The 18279-nt window shown below is 34.4% G+C and overlaps 1 protein-coding gene across 23 annotated transcripts in view; it reads right to left on the bottom strand.

Moving 5' to 3' along the window:
- LOC149796444 (uncharacterized) overlaps positions 1–18279 on the bottom strand; it is a 59596-nt gene that overhangs the window by 13232 nt on the left and 28085 nt on the right. For 2 of the 23 annotated variants that reach the window (XM_089961129.1, XM_089961127.1), the window contains 6 exons: positions 16264–16305; positions 15364–15525; positions 13341–13400; positions 11432–11482; positions 5515–5565; positions 3565–3612 (listed from right to left, as the gene is read on the bottom strand). In XM_089961129.1, the coding sequence (XP_089817255.1) occupies positions 3565–3612; positions 5515–5565; positions 11432–11482; positions 13341–13400; positions 15364–15525; positions 16264–16305 (414 nt within the window). The remainder of the gene's footprint in view (positions 1–3564; positions 3613–5514; positions 5566–11431; positions 11483–13340; positions 13401–15363; positions 15526–16263; positions 16306–18279) is intronic. The other 21 variants (XM_089961134.1, XM_089961128.1, XM_089961141.1 and 18 more) reach the window with 17 other exon arrangements.

Here is an 18279-nt window from a genome sequence, read left to right on the forward strand (position 1 = left end):
TGTCATACACTGCATTAAGCTTCAAGACTACAAGGTTAATAATCAAAATTGTGGGCGGACAATAATTTAGACAAATTCTGTTGTTTTAGGCGTAGTTTAAAGCTTTTCCTAATTTTACGAACAATGATGGATACTGTATAAAAAATTAAATGAAGAAATCTGAAAGGTTTTGATACCATAATGCCCCATGTAAAATTATATGTAAATTGGTAAAGCAAGTTTTTGCAAGTTGTAGACTTCTTTAATAAGTGTAAAATGTTTCATAGAGAAATTATAAATGGTTTTGAATTAGTAGTCCAGAAATGAAGGTGTGACATTCAGATGGACTCATGGCTGGACAAAACTTTTCAATATCTTCTACAGACTTTGATAGGTGTGGAATAATAAAAGAATTTGACAACTGTCATGTAGGTTTGGTCTACTGATTTTGTAAAATGAAATGATTTTAACCCAAGTATGATGAAGAGCATGTTTAATAATCCTCTATGAAGGAACTACTAGGACCTGTTTGATGTTATTGACCAATGGGTATCAATGTCCTCCAACTTATATCATGGTATGCAATCATGAAATAAAGTTACTGTTTTGAAGACATTATTTTCTTATCAGCCTTACAATGACCATGACCTCTGAACTCCAGACCTCAGAATAAATAGGCTGCTTAATTACATTATGTGAAAGCCATCCAGAAAGTCTGATCAAGAAATGTCCTGAACAATGTCATTCTACAAGACCCATTTTTTCTTTTTAGTCACAATGACCCCTGGCCTTTTACCTTTGACCCCAAATCAATAAACCTTTTTCACAAATTAAGTGCAAGCACTTAACAAACTTTGGTCAAGGTCAGCAGTATAGAACTAAAGTTATTATCCCAAAATACGTTTCTTCTTTCCAAGTACTTTTGATAATGGATGAATTTTGAAACAAAAATCAATAGGCTTCTGCCTTACTGCAAATGCAAGCCACTAAATTGAGTCCAAGTCTTTTATGTAGACTGGAAGGCTTATATCATATGCTCTGCCAAAATGGCACACATGTAACAGTTTGTTTTTAACCGTACTGATAATTCTTATCTGAAGTGGTTCTTTAAACCAATTCAGTTTTCCTTCTGGATTATTGGTTCTTGCAAAACTAAGAAGTTAATTTCAAATTTAAGTATATAAAATAATGAGAACAGGATTGTGAAAACCAAATAAAATCTTATTAAATCAGAACCTAAATCATGGTCTCAGTTTTTACAGTGAAATTTTAAGCAAGTCTTCTAGAAACAGTGCAACTGAAAGTTCTCTTCATCAGGTGCTGTTAGTATGCATGGATAGAAGTGTTCTTTCTTTTCTTTAAAAATAGAACTTCTTCCAGAAAATGAGTATGAAACGAGCATTTCTAATGAAATGAAGTGATTACTCAAATTTTTAACATTTATATTAAGTGATAAAGTGTTCTACCACATGGGTCTGTAACTGCTTCAAAATCTGTTACTTGCAGATCAAACCTGAAAACTGAATATGAGATAGAGGCATATTGGTAACTTTTTTCACTTATACAGAATTTCATTTTCTTGGCAATAAATCTTCATCTTAAAATATGACAAAGCAGACATTAACATCACAAAGCAAATGAAAACTATCTGATGACTAGCAAAAAGAACTTGAAAAAGTTAACGCAAAAATAATAAAGACACGATGTTAGTTGCAAATAGATTCATTAATCCTCTTCTATTTTCTTAAGTTTTGTACAGTCAAACCTGTCTAGAGCAGCCGCCGATGGGAAAAGGCAAACATGGCCTTTCTAGACAGATGACCTTTGGAAGGCAGATTCATCTATCAATTGAGGTTCACTGACAAATTTATGTACCTACTACAAAACAAATAGTATTAGCATTAGTAAAAAAAACTACAAATGTGTACATGCACTCATTTATACACACACACACACACACACTTTTATTTCATTATCAGTAGAAATGGGCTACTTAATAAAATTACTAACTGATAACTTTCATGTAATTGTGAAACACATGACTTTTTGTTAGGGCAGTTGGTATAATTAGGCGCTAAAACAGGTGTTCAAATTTTGAAACAACTGATAGATTAAGCAGTTGCTCAAACTCACCAAGATCAAAAGTCAACAAACTTTTAACTGCGACCGTTGATGATTAGTGAATGAAAAGTTTACTGGGGCTATTGTTAGTAAAACCTAAAACGTTAACTGGAGTTGCCTCTGACACTTTTCACCCCATTTTTGATATTTGGACATTAATGTTGAGGTGTAGGTCAAAGTCTATACCCTATCGACAAGCTGGAATATGCTGCCACAAAGCCAGATTCATAAAGCAGAGAGCACATGTCAATGTCAAAGTCACATGATTCAACAAAGCCATCAATGAACTCTATTTTTGATGAATTAACTTTCTCCAAGTTGCTGAGAGAGTGACAGGTTTCTGGTCGTTGTTCTTGGAATAAATATATTTCCAAATAATATGTGACTTTCATTTAATATTTTCAAATTTTTGTACAACAGCATCAGAAAGGGTTTTATTGTAGATATGTGACTACTGAACCTCTGATGCTGCAGACATGTAGGTTGCGAGATCTGTGTAGTTATGTACCTAGTAATGAAAATGGCAAGTTGCGGGTCAAGTTTCATAAACACTGTAGTTTTGTCTTCTCTGTCAGCAGATTAACATATAACAACTATAATAATCAAAATTTCACAAAATATAAATAATTTTACTGTAAATTTCATGCAGGTATGACTCAATGTATAATCATAGAAGTTTGCTAGGCCCACTGGTCAGCAGCCACCCTATGCCACCATCTTATAGATATGACAAATTATAACTTTTTGATAAGCAAGTGACTCTGACCTTATACCACAACAAAATGCTCTAATATGAAAATTATGGTGGGAAGGGTCTGAGGAAACTAGACCTGCACACCACAGAGTTTCAACAGATTACAGAGTACAATCAAAATATGAAATGTTTAAACACTGATTCACATAATATACCTTTATATATATCATCCCAACAAACAGAAACAAGTTTAACTTGGAGTGGTCACTGCTGATATGCTCCAGTGACCATGGAAGGCAGGGTGGAACCACTGCTTGGTTAAAACACACTTGGCTGTTGACGGCAGAAGACATGTGACCACTGATTACATGACATTTATATAGGAAACTTGCTGGGAGAAACTAGAATGGCTGTGACCAGGTGACTGCTGTACTCAGGTTGACCATTAAGACAGGTCTGACTGTATTATTCAAAACATATAAAGAAATACTTGCTTAGAAATGTGATGAACCAAACTTTGTATGACGTTTATGTATTTAGCCATTAGGCTTTTAGTACAGGAAAAGGCAATTTGAAAGGCAAGCTGCTAAATTACAACTTAAGAGCTTCCACATATCAAAATGCCACAAAAACTGCACTGCTTGGAATATGAGGGGCAGGATGTTATCAGAACCCAAATGCTGAGCTTAACTGAAAAATAAGCACAAAAATGAAATTAAAATGTCTCAAGCTTTGACTGCTACTTTAAGACCACACCATGCAGAACTCACTGATTCTTCTTTGTGTTCTTCTTCCATATCAGAACCCTCTTTCTTCTCCTGAATATAATGTAGCTTCCATTATAAATGTTTAAGAACTAGAGCATTATCAAAGTACTATGATGTACAACTATGAATCCCCTAGGTGGAATGTAAATGTGCTCTCAAGTGTGTGAGGGGGCAAATATTTCTAAATAACATTAGATTGTGACATAATCACCGTTCATAAAAACAATGTTTTTAAACCTTCAACTGTACCTCAGTCATAAAAACAATGTTTTTAAACCTTCAACTGTACCTCAGTCACAAAAACAATGTTTTTAAACCTTCAACTGTACCTCAGTCACAAAAACAATGTTTTTAAACCTTCAACTGTACCTCAGTCACAAAAACAATGTTTTTAAACCTTCAACTGTACCTCAGTCACAAAAACAATGTTTTTAAACCTTCAACTGTACCTCAGTCACAAAAACAATGTTTTTAAACCTTCAACTGTACCTCAGTCACAAAAACAATGTTTTTAAACCTTCAACTGTACCTCATAGAGGCTCAGTCACAAATACAAGATAAAAAGATGAAAAAATGACTATTGCAATTGAAACACATACTGAAGCAAACCTCTTAAATTGAAAATATACATTCCAACAACAAAAATATATTTTGGGCTGGCTAAAAATAACATGAAAAATACAGTTTTAAACAGAAATCAAGGAGTAAAAGCATAGTGTTGTAAAATACAAGGTAATATTTTTCTTCCTAACCAAAATTATTATGAGGAAAAACTGTGCCCAAAACTCAAACAAAATGATACCAGCAAATAAAATCAGTTCTTTCATACTTTAATTACACATTTTATATTCCACATTAGCCACAATGTTGAAAGTCAAACGTTTTAGCAGTTTCTACACATGAAATGCTATTCAAATGAATTCCTCTTTACTGAAATGTTATACATTTTTTACTCAGGACTAACACTGCATACCAGCTCCCCTTCCAGACAGTGTTTGGGTGTGTGTGTTAATATTCAGAAAAGTCTCAAGGGGTCAGAATTATTACTCTTGTGCAGACCTATGTAGTCACAGCGACTTTGAATTTTGACTTTTCAACCCACAAATGATAGGCTTCTTTCTTACCCCAAGTACAAGCCATTAACAAAGTTTGGTAACTTTACAAGGTGGAGAAATGATTTACTGTGTGGATGTGTGTGTGTGTGCTTTGGATTTTTAACACAGCTTTAACAATTGTGCAGTCATATCGCTATGATGTCTGCAGTGTGGCAGTTTATAGTGATGTATAGCACTGAAGCACCATGACGCAGACATGTAGCATGATGTCCCACCCAGCCACATTATCCTGATACCAAGCCGACCAGTCCTAACACTAGCCTCTTAATGCTGAGTGCCAAGCGAGGCAACTGTTAGTACCATTTTTGTAAGTCTTTGGTATGACTCGGCCAGGGATCGAACCCATGACCTCCTGCATCTGAGGCGATCGCTCTAACCACTAGGCCACCAGAGTGGTAGTTACTGTGTGGAAGCAAAACTAGTAACAGATGGGCAGACATCATAATATACTCCACCTTATGGTTGGCATATACAAGATTGAAAGGTGCTCAAGTAGCTTCAAAATCTGATGACATGATTTACATTTGCTTGCACACAAACCTAACCAGTTATATTTGTTTGTACACGTTCATACACGCTTACTGGGATAGACTTAATCAAGAAGCGCGTGCTGCAAGTAGCAGCAAAAAAATGAAATAAAATCAATGTGCCTACAAAAAAAATTTATCCATGTCCAAATGTCAAAATAACCAAGAAAATCTTACCATTTAATCAAAAGAAATTATCAGATGTCAAATGCTAAGCACAATTTATACACTGACTACAATAACTTAAGGGAATAAAAAGCACAAATCGAAGCTTCAATTACAACTCTATGCTCAAAACATGCACAACTCACTTTGTTTTCTTCCACAGGTACTTCCTCTGTACCAGAACTATCTTTCTTCTCCTAAATATCACAAAAGCTTAATTATAAACTATAATGAAACTTTGAAATATAAAATTATTGTACACATTAAGCCATTTGAGCACTCATATCATATGTACCGCAAAATAAGTATTCCTTAACAGTCCAAATAATCTATAGAGAGTATAAAACGTTACTGCTTGTAATGGAGTGCATTACCATAACTTACTTTCATTTACTTTAAATTCATGGGGTAATTAAGCAAGACAGTGTATTTAAAGTTGGAATGAATATGAACCAAAACTGATATTCAAGGTGTACTTACCTTACTAACCCAAACCAAATGCATTACGTGGAAAAGCACCACTTTTTGTGGCATATACACTGTGTGTGTGCATGTGTGTGTGTCTGTGTGCACACATATGCACAAAGTGTGTTGGCAAAATAACTGGTACCAGCACAAATTCAAAAGAGTTTTCCCAATGTTTCAGGCAAAGCAAAAAAAAATATACAAAACAAATACTTAACACAAAAAAAATCTGGACAACTATATGTTAGAAGCAATATGGGCAATTTACAACAAGAGATATAACAATATAAAGTTGTGCAGAAATAAAAAGACAAGTGGGATCTTGTGTCTATCACATAATAAACCAGTATGTTTTCACCTAATTCTAAGTTGTGAACAAAGGATGGAGACAAAGAGTGGCAAAAGATAGATACCAGAAATTATATCCCAGTAGTGTCAGGCAAGGAGGTTTTGAAGGAAAGATGTTAAGATAGTTTTATATTGGTATAATTGACAAGAATAGTAACAATAATATATATTGCAACATTTATTGAATTTGAAAGCTCTAAAATAACATCATGAATCTGATGCTAAAGTAATAAATAAGTTTACTCACCTTCTTACTGTCTTTCTTTAATTCAAATGCACATATTAAATCCATTCAGAATAATGAAATACATGTACTCAATACAACTACACAATCCAATGAAAACATCTGAGAATGGTGACAACATCAAAGTTCAAGAAAATAAAATGTCAGTCATAGCGAACTCTAGTCTGCAGCTAAGCAGTTCAGAGCTTCCACAAGAAATTGGTAAAGGTGAGCCAGCAACAAGGTATTGGACAAATGACCCCTTATGAAGGACAGGAGTTTGGTTGATTCTGTCCAGATCAACATAAACTCTCACTAGGCTGGTGAAGAAATTTGTTCCCTCATAGATGTAGTCTTGAGAAGGATTAGATCTGACTTCTCTAGGTTGGTAATTAGACCTGAATGAGTCATTGTCAACCAACAGAGGGACATGTCCTTCAGAACTGAATCTCTGAGGATGTTGTGTAGCCAATAACCGGAGCATGTAAGGGGGAACAAACCACACTTTATGCTGCCTGGCAAACTCCTGTCCCCATGAAAACTTGTAAGCTCTCAGACCACCATAGAGTGTAGGATCAGCAGAAGAAGGATGTGAGGAGGCCAATGAAAACCTCCCCAACCTAGAGAGGATCACCTCAGTGCCAGAAGGATTAGGACATAAGTCTAAGGCAAAGAGGCAGTAAACTCTGTACAATGCATTATCGAGCATCCAAACTTCCTCCGACTCCAACATGCAATTCAACAGGTGGAAAGGAGCAGGGAACTCTAATGAAAATGGAGGAATAAATGCCACCTGCTCCTCTGACAACTCATCAGTCTTCCATGATGGAAAGGACATTGATGTTGTCAACACTGCTCCTGAAGCAAGACAGAATGCCCTTTCCAGTATTTCTCTCCAGAGAAGGAGACACTGAAATGGGGTTTCTGTTGTATTGAAACTACTTGGGGTAGGTGGGTGATGTTACAAATCATATGTGCTATCATCCTAGAAAAATGGAATTGCTGATCCTTTTTGAGACTGTCTAGGAGATGAGTGGCAGCCAGGCCACCTTTTGTTGGACAAGGCTGGAAGTAATGTCATATCTACAGGGACATCCATTATAACAAGTGGGATGTGGGAAAAGAAAACTGATTTCCCATCACACATCCAGTAGGGATTAAACGGGAACATAGGGAATGGGGGATGTAAATCTAATGCCCATCCTTAGTCAGATGAGTGCAATCCAACTCTCTATATCCACAGGGACTAAACAGTAACAAAGGAATGGGATGGGGATAGGGTATCAAGATGATCCCTCTCCCCAAATCTATAATCAAAACCCAATGACTGGTGCTTAATGCATGGTAACTGGCACCCAGTGACCAGTCCAGCATTGTAAATCTGACAATCATACAAAATTTAACTGATTGTGATCACTGCTCTAGTCTCTATGGAAGGCATGAGTCACTGACCTGTCTCACTAAGACACCATCACTGAGATAGTGCTGCTCATTCATAAACAAAAAGTGTGACTCACTCTCATTTTTCTGCCATTGGGAGGGGCCAAGGATCAATCCCTCACTGGCACTGATAGCATCATAACAAGAATCAGGAATCCTTGGCCTTTAGGTGATCTCCAAACCACAGAGGTTGTGGTACATTATTGACCCACAGGGGCAGGCAGTTGTCTTTCCCAAGGTGAGAAGAGATCCAGACCTCTCTTGGGAATGGAGGGGGGTTGTTCATTGATAATGAAAAGGAAGATGGGCCCTTCTATCTCCATCTGTGTGTGTGGTGTCTTTCCATGAAGTCCTGCACTTGATCTATCCAGAGACAGCAATTGGGACAAGTGCACAGTACACAATAGGCATGTATGGTGCCTGAACCACAGGGCCTTCCTGTGTCAGCATTTACATACACCCTGCGACATATGAAACTTCGAGAGAGAAAATAAGCAATCAATCAGCACAAGAAGGTATGTGAATATGTTAAAAGATGTCTAAAGATGATAATGAAGGTGACATCTGATGAGCAGGATAGCACATATTTACAAGTCCAAGGAAAAAAGGGAAGGTATTCTGTACGTAGGCTCCAACTAAAGAATCGGGACTAGGATCACATTCTTTCAATTATGGCCCTCCCATACTATAGTACAAGTCACATGGGTCATGTATGTGCATTTACTCATTTTAAATGAAATATAAACTGTTCTTTTAAAATTTAACACTAATTTTCCTTAACCATAGTCTATTCAATCCTGATTATTGAATGCTCTGTACCTTAACTGTCACCAAGAAACTTCCAGATAAAAATTATCTATCGTTATGGACTTTTACAGTACTGGCCATGTACTAAACTTAGGTCAAAATAAGAGTGTGTCAGGTGGAATCTTCACAACTGATGGTAATTCGAATTTGTTTATCAATATACGTAGCTTTCATTGTGACATCACAGCGCGCAGCATTCATCCAGATTGTACTGAATCACATCTTTAGGTTCATTTCGTCCAAAATTGTCTATGTACTTTAACAATGATTTTTCCTTATGCACCTCTTGAAGCATCTAAGTAATGACCTTCCAAAGGAATATGGATGCATACAAATCCAAATGAAATAAATACTTGCCACCTAAAATCAAATTCTAAAAAATTGACACCCATTACTGAAATAGTTGGTGTTGAATGCCTACATGATCCATGTGACTTGTACTATAATTGGAGTACAAAATAATTGGCTTGAACTGGGTACTAGGAGTCCTGGAAAAGAAATGCAATGCAATACCAGCAGGCGATGTATTACTGATATCTAAATGTAAACCACAAAACTTGATACACATTAAGTGATTCACAGTATTAAAAAGTGAGTCCTGACCATATTTGTCTTATAACTGTTTTTTAAAGAAGGGTTTGGAGTAAGGGAGTATTTGTATACAAATTTCAATCTTATTATTAGAAGTATTAGTTGACTATGAATGCAAAAGAAAGTTGCTATTTATAAGCAATGCTGTAATGGTGACAGTGACAAAATAACCTAAAGGAAATAACACAGGCATATGAATTTTGCAATGAAACCATCAACTGATTCTTCCAATTTGATATGATTACTTGTACATTCAGCATTCTCTTACAGAAGATATGAAAAACTAAGTCTGAAAACCAGGTAGCTGATTTGGCTATTGTTATTCCTTCAGCTATCAAGCAAAGCATACATAACCAATGCTAACAAATACTGTTAGGTTGTTATGTGAATGTCAGGATGCAAACTAAAATATGTGTGGTGAAAACTTGTCTATTTGTTTAATATGTTTATTCCAGGCAATTTGTGGACAAAAATTGTGTCCGAGTATTTACTAATAATAGTCTGCATGCTTCTGAATTTCTCAAACTTTTTATCATAACAGTTTAATGTGATAAGCTCAAGCAAGCATTCAATAAGAAAAAAATATCCCACATATAAAAACCCTGTTAAAATGCAAACATGTATATGTATTCATAATGACACTCTGGCTGCAATAAAATGACAACACATTATAATTAATTATCTAAATCTATATCCCTCAAGATAAACAGCATACATATATTAATGTTTCCTCACAATAAAGAGTTTTCCCCATTCCAACTTTCCTGACACTTCAGTAAATAGTTTTAAAAGAAATAAAAGAAAAAGTTTCCAATGGACCTTAACATACTGAATTTCAAAACAATTAACATCACATCAATTCTTTTGTCAGATCTGGTTTCATTTTGGTGTTTACATTTTACTGAAATGGATTATACTAAGTGATTAAAGGATTAAAGACATTAATGGCTTATCATTTAATCTGTCATTACTAAAGAGCTCAAGTGGCTTAAAACAGGTCTTTTCCATTTCTGTATCAAAACTGAATTGAGATATCTAACCTTGCATTATTTCCTAAAATACCGAATAAATTCATAATGGACGAGAACAATAATTTTAGCTGCTTGAACCAAGTTCAAAGGGACAAGAATAGGCATTCTGATAATCTTGTAAAGTCGAGTTTAAGAATTTTCCAGATCTGATCCAGTGAGAACTAATCCTGAGCAGTTCTGGCAGGCAAATCAGCAACCTAACTCTACCCATAGTGGAATTATACTCACAATTCACATTCTATGCAGACATTATAAGGACATCTTCTATTCTAAGGAAAATAAATGGTTGACTCTTGATGAAACTTGGATCCAGTATTTATGCATCACCTCATATTTGTTGAACTCAATTGAGGACTACAACAAACATAATCCAGACAATGCTCAACAATATTGAGGACTACAACAAACATAACCCAGACAATGCTCAACAATATTGAGGACTACAACAAACATAACCCAGACAATGCTCAACAATGTTGAGGACTACAACAAACATAACCCAGACAATGCTCAACAATGCTGAGGACTACAACAAACATAACCCAGACAATGATCAAAGACTAAAAATGCTTGGGCTACAAAATGAAAGGAAAGAAGGACTGATGTGATGAGATGTCACTACTTTAATACTGAAAAAGGAAATTTGTTCAAAAGTTGTCGTTTAATACATCTGTATGCCTAAAATTGGGTCGATGACCACACCGCCCCGATATGAAGTCAAAACTCCTGACTAAAGTTTATGAATCTGATCTTTTCTAAGTTGATCCTTTTCTTCTGTGAAATGTATGAAAACATGAAAGGGCTTCATGCCCTGATGCTAACTGTCAAGTTTGGTTCAAATTGGTTTTTAAGTTCGAGAAATTACAAAAATCATAAAATAACATAAAATGCTCATGGATACATTACAGGCAATGGTTGTGGAGCTAAACCATAAGCTCACTGACTTTACAAACAAGAGTGCCGAATATCAAGATCTAGCTGATTTGCTCATTAATGACATGCTCCAGCTTTTAATTTAAATGCTAACACCAAGTAAAACAAGCTGCGTAAGTATTAATTAATCTTATGCTATGCATGTTTGGGAAATAAAATAAAAACAACATGAAGCAGTGTTCCATTTTTTACTGCTGTCTGAAGCCCACACCATGCATAACTCACTTCACTTTCTTCTGCAGCTTCTTCCACAATGGCAAAACATTCTGCCATGACCTAACCATAACAAAGACCATGTTAGACACAGTTCACAACCATGTACATTAGCACTTTACCTAATGATGTTATTACCTATGATTCTACACCAATTAAGCATCTACTTATTAAAGGAAAATAGATATGACAAAATTTCATTTTTTTCTGCCATAAAGTACACAATGCTTAAACGCAATACAGGCCTTCTAAATTCCAATTTTATGTGGTAAGTAAAATTTTACACAGAAAGTATATATACACTTGAAGTTAGCAGGCAAAGATAAAACCTAATCATTTTTTCATCTTTTGGAATTATATATTAAGCTAGGCATGAGACAGTGATTTTAAATGACTTGTGTTTTTCAATAGATGAAATAAATGCTGTAGTAAGATGTTTAAACAAAGAAAGTGAAAATGGGCAAGTAGAAAGTTTGTAATTCATTTGAACGTTAAAAAAAAGTTGAAGGACAGCACTAATTATTATAAAGAAATAACTGCAATATAAAATCCTTGCTAGAAACCTTAAAGATGAAATGAGAATGTTAATGGTCTGAAATAATTTATACAATCCTCAGTGTACTGGAAAAAATTATATTGACAGACATTTGCCATTACAGATGTTGAAAACAACCTTTCAAATGCAATGGTTGATTGATGTTATTGTTAGATTGTCTCACTGCTGAGGAGACATTAATGCTGCAAATACTGAGGAGACATTAATGCTGCAAATACTGAGGAGACATTAATGCTGCAAATACTGAGGAGACATTAATGCTGCAAATACTGAGGAGACATTAATGCTGCAAATACTGAGGAGACATTAATGCTGCAAAAACTGAGGAGACATTAATGCCGCAAATACTGAGGAGACATTAATGCTGCAAATACTGAGGAGACATTAATGCTGCAAATACTGAGGAGACATTAATGCTGCAAATACTGAGGAGACATTAATGCTGCAAAAACTGTGCTGCCGATTCTTCTTTCATTAAACATAAACCCTACAAGCAAAATAATTATGTAAAAAATACACACAAGAAAATAATTAGCAACTTAAAGTAAAAGGAAGCCAAGGCTAGTATGTGACTACAAACTAATATTTTTAAAACCTTCTGACGATGGAGTATCACTGCCTTAAGTCTTCAAACACATCTCCTAAAGTCATATATTAATCTTTCAACAATAATCACACAATTTAAAGTTAACTTTAAACAGGTACCCAATTTCTACAAAACAATTATATCCAGAGGCAATCAAGTAAAAATGTAGATGTAAATATCCCAGAAACACCTTTGCATTCTTCTGACGGTAATAAAAAAGCATTTACACAAGGTGTAAATATGTCAGAAACAACCCTGCATCCTTCAGATGGCAATAAAAAAGCCATACATAAGCAAGGTGACAATATATGATCTCAGAGAAAATCTAAACATCTCTATGCTGGTCAAAACAATTCTTGTGCAAGAAATGCATTACAATGCATATCAGAAACATTATATATACAAAACAAGTTTTAAAACTTTAGATATGGTGTTTTAAGACAGAATTATCTAGTCAAGAACTGATCAACCCTCAAAATCAATTGAACCTTTTCTGATGAACAAAGGTAAATCAGTCTTTTGTGCAGAATGCTATAACCCAAGTTCACATATGTTAGCTTTTTTCTAATGTTCTCATTTGGTTTTTGAGTGGCAAAAATAAAATATGGCAAAATAAAACTTTATTATGAAAAGCTCCAGATTATTGCAACATAACCTCGTATCAAACATAAAGATACTTGTAGAATTAAGACTTCTAATGTTAAGGAAGTCTGCAAGGCAAAAGAAGCTGCAAAATTAAAAATCATTGCTAATCTATGACAACACCATTCACAACTCACTTCACCCTCCACTGCAGTGGTTTCATCTGTATCAGATGTTACAGTGAATGAAAAGTTTAACTGGAAATGAAACAGAACATTAAAAGTATGTATTCTGAGAGATTAAGAAAAAACAAAAATATGCTTGGACATTGTTGTACTTAGCTTGGTTTTTACTGAGGAGTTTTTTTCTTCCTTTAATGACTAATTTTCCATACAATCCAATGCAATAAATGAATGGATGCATGTTTGCCACTCTCAATATCAGACACACTACTGTGTACTCTGAAGGGTGATGGTTTCATATTATGCTGTACTGATTTTGTTTGCTCACACAAATTACAAGTAAACTACATAAATAATATACATCTATGTCTATATATATATATATATATATATATATATATATATATATATATATATATATATATATATATATATATGAGAATGTAATGCATTATGCCTGAAAAAACATGAAAATGCATAAATTTATCATACTGCTTGAAAAAGTGTCACTGCAATGCTATCAAGATGATTAATGACCACATCGATCTTGATGTTTGACTTTTTAACCACTCCATTCCTCTGCCAACATATGACAAATCTAACCTAATAACAATACACGCTTGCAAAACAACATATGAAAATGCATAATTATATCATACTGCTTGAGTCAATCTCACTGCAGTGCTATTTAGATGACTAATGACCACATTGTTCTTGGTGTTTGACTTTTTAACCACTCTATTCCTTTGCTAGCATGTGACAAATTGAATCTAATAACAATACATGCATACAAATAGAAAATGTGGCCACCTGTTCAAACCGCTTTTAACAATCCACAAAAATATAAGAAACTGACCACTGTGACCTTGAGCTTCTACTTTATATCCCATCACAAATGTCTCATGTCAATAATATATAGTACTGCCAGATCCAAAAACCATTCACCAACCATCCGAACTTTCAACAATCACTTCCTATGAATGTGATCTTCATATTTTCTTGGCTGTCAATCTAAAGGGATATCCCTCCCCACTGCATCTGTGGTAAAAGTCTAATGATAAACCCCTGATGAAAACTGGATATACCACCCTCTGAAAAGATGATGATGTAGGGATAAACTAAAAAAACAGAGTGATTGCTATTTCTCACCTTTTGTAACTTTTGTTGGTGAAACAAAATATAAAAGGAAACATTTGGATATACACCAACTACAAGCCACATGTACTGTATATAAGAGTTCACTCACTATTTAAAGCATGTACAAAAAAGTACTTTCCATTCACATGCATTAAGATTCATTCAAAATGCCTACCGTACATACATGCTTATAAGTCCAACTGCAAACAACACAAATGTACACCCTGATCTGCCATTACATAATACACCTGCAGCTCAGGGTCTACGTTTTTTGTTCTACGGATTACTCCTATGAAACTGCAAAGAACCAGATCTGCACTGCATTATGCACTGGTAGATCTGGATTGATGCAGTCTGCAGCTGGTCTTGTCTCATAAGCAAGTACTGTATATACATTATCTATATTAGCAGAATTGGAAACTGCCTTCCAGCTATTTACTCCTGTATAAAAACATGCTCAGTTCAAGTGTATCAACATAAAAGGGCAAGCAAATGCAAAATGAGATTGATGGATAAGGAACAAACTGTTTCAGGTACATTTTATATGCAAGTTATTGTTTGTCTATGACTATGAACAAGCAATCCATCATTGGCGCAAAAAAGGTACAGCAGAACTTTCAATCAAATATTCTAGCAAGAACAAAATTCTATACTTGATTCATCAATAACTTTCATACATTCATCTAGATAGGAGGTAAACCTGCTAACAAAACAAAAAAGTAGAAATGCACCTTGTTTTCATGTTATAGCTGTCTAAAGATAAGATTATTAGTTTGGTCTTCCAATCCTTTTTATTATGAACTAGGCCTCATTGCTACATTATATACATATCAGAAAACCAGCCCATGCAAACATACTACTGTAGCTTTTATCTGGTACAAATCAATCTCTACAAACAGACCTCTGGTTCAGTATCCTTAGGAAGGACATCTGCTTCAGTTTCCTTGGACACAACCTCTGAAACAGTGTCCTCAGAAACAGGTTTTGATTCATTATTCTTATCAACAGCTTCATTCTTAGTTTCAGCTATGCTGCTCTCTGACCCAGATCTCTTTGCATCCTCCTAAAGGATATTGATCACAACAACTAATTTTTGTACTTGCAGGTTAACATGGATATGCTTCCACAGATTAATTGAGATAAATCTGTGTCCTCAAATGACCAAAGCATTTTTATCTACCCTCAGCAAATTTCATATATTAAAGTAGAAATACCATTAAAAACAAAAAAATTTGAAAAAAGAAAAATCTGTTAATACTAGATAGTGAAAAAGAATCTTTTCCACTTATTCTCTTACATAATTCCTTGAAACAAAGAATAAACATATAGCTATCATACAACTGAATCCCTTCGATCTATACATTATGAGCTAACAAATGAAAACATGGAACTGATTTGTTCTTTACTTTGCAGTTTAATAGGCCAAGCAAAACTTAAAAAAAAAAAAAAATCTAATTAAACATCAATTTGAAAACCTATTTTATACAGCCACCTCTATGAAGCAAGAAATGCAATCCAAAGACAGGTGGTTGTTTAAAACTAGTTTATTTTTACTATAAAGTGTAAGGAGAATTAAAGCAGCTGTTGAAGATAGGTGAATGTTTTATAGATGTGACCTTTTTGACTGTATCTAACCACAAAATATATAAGTAGCAAAGTAAAATTAATGACAATTTATGCTTCATAAATATATTTAAAAAATTCAAAAGCAAAATGTAACATTTCATATGGCCTGAGCAATGAAATATCTATTCAGACTAAATGCATGCTAATGATATTAAGCAAGTTCAACCCAACTTACATCATCGGCAGTTTTATATTCAATCTCCTCAGTCTTAGCTCCCTAAACAAAACAGTATGCAGAAGTCAGACCCAATGTGAATAAAAACCAAAACTTCATGAAAAGGAAAATTAAATAAAAAAGAACATATTAAATCAATCAGGATGTCTGACGTGTTGGGCAATCTGCTTTGGTGTACTTTATCATTGTGTTTTATGACTAAATGATGCCTCAGTAAATAATAATAAGGATATAAGTTATGATGACATATCTGTATTCAAAACACTCTATGGTATCCACAAATACTGAAATAATAACTTAAAAGGTGGAGACTTATAAACCAGTTTGTTTAGCTTTGATGACAATAAACATGCCTTCAGCCTAATTAAAAAATGCAGAATTATTTGCAATACCATAATGTACATGGATGATGGTCAAAGCTGCCATGCAATAACATTAAAAAGGTATACCCAACAATGGTTAAGCAATTTAATAATTAATGCAACAAAATTGGTTTGCCATTTAAATAAAACAAAATTTTACTTTATGTTGGGATAATTTCTACCCCTCTGCAGCAGTCATACACAATAAGAAAAGCATCAACTGGCATTGGCAAAGCATTTCTTAATGTTGCTTTCATAAATCCAGCAGAAATATGGTATGAAAATCACACATTAAGAAGCATGATACACTTCACTAGTATACACTCTGAATTAATTTTAAAAAACAGTATATTTCAGATATGGAAGCTATAAATGTTTAAACCTATTCCAACACCTCTGCCTAATCTACAGTTTTTATTTTAGTAAAAGTGAGTTGATTTAAATATTTCCATAGACTTGTATTAATTCAACAAATACCTTTCTTAAAAACTTGAAATAACAGAAGAATCATAAACGGCATAGTATACACCATGCCTATATTTTAAAATCAAGATTTGTAGATAAATGAGATTTGTGTGAAGAAACCAATTTTCTTCTTTCAGTCACACTGACTTTGACATTTGACATTTTGAGCTCATAATCAAGTCTTTTTCCTTATTCAAAATGTAAGCCATACACTAAGTTTATCTCAGGTCTCTGAACTAATGATATCGAACAGAAGCTATTTTTTTCTTACAGTGACCTAAACATTTGACCTCAAAATCAGTAGACTTCTTCCTATGGCCAAACGCCAATCATCAACAAAGTTTAGCCCTTGTGTGTGATGTAGAACTGATGTTACTGTACAGAAAAACAATTGATTCTTTCAATCAGTGATCTTGACCTTTGTCCATTTTATTCCAAAAAAAATAGGGCTGTTCTTACCCTAAGTGTAAGCAATCCACAGAGTTTTGTAACCATAAAGATGAAGAACTATAGTTACTGTGTGGAAACCATGTTTCTTCGTTTAGTCACAGTGCCCTGGACTTTAGAGTTTTACCTTGAAACTGATATGGCATTCCTTACCAAATGTTCAAGCAATCCACAGTATGGCAGCTACGTACAAGATGTAGACCTGAGTTATTGTGCAGAATCCATTCTTCTTTTAGTCAAAGTGACCTTGATCTTTCAGCTTTTAACTCAGAAATTGACAGAGTTCACCCTTATCACATGCCACTCACAAAATGTGCTAAATGTATAAGGGAGTAACTTGCATAACTGTGTGTGAACAAAGTTGGTCACAAACAAACCTGCAGACCGACATTATATCATATTATACTCTGTCATATGGGAAGCATTTAAAAGCAAACTCAGAAATCTAAATTCAGTTCAATCTGGCTGGCATCACTGGTTCCCAAAATAGGAGGAAACAAATTCTAGAAACTTCCCTCAACACACTTATTGCACTGGGACAAATAACTGTAACTGATTCATCTAAAACTTAAGGATTATGACACTTTATCCAACAACTTTTCAGACAATTACATGTATCATGTGATCGACTCAGAAATACAAAAAACAATTCCAACTGTTCACCTGTTTTGCCACGGGACATTGAATGTGAACTGTTCTATTTTAAACTGTAAAAGATTAAGACCTGGCCATAAATTCATAA

Source organism: Sinohyriopsis cumingii, chromosome 6, assembly GCF_028554795.1.
Source record: "Sinohyriopsis cumingii isolate HCF-2022 chromosome 6, ASM2855479v2, whole genome shotgun sequence".
NCBI classification, from domain to species: Eukaryota; Metazoa; Mollusca; class Bivalvia; order Unionida; family Unionidae; genus Sinohyriopsis; species Sinohyriopsis cumingii.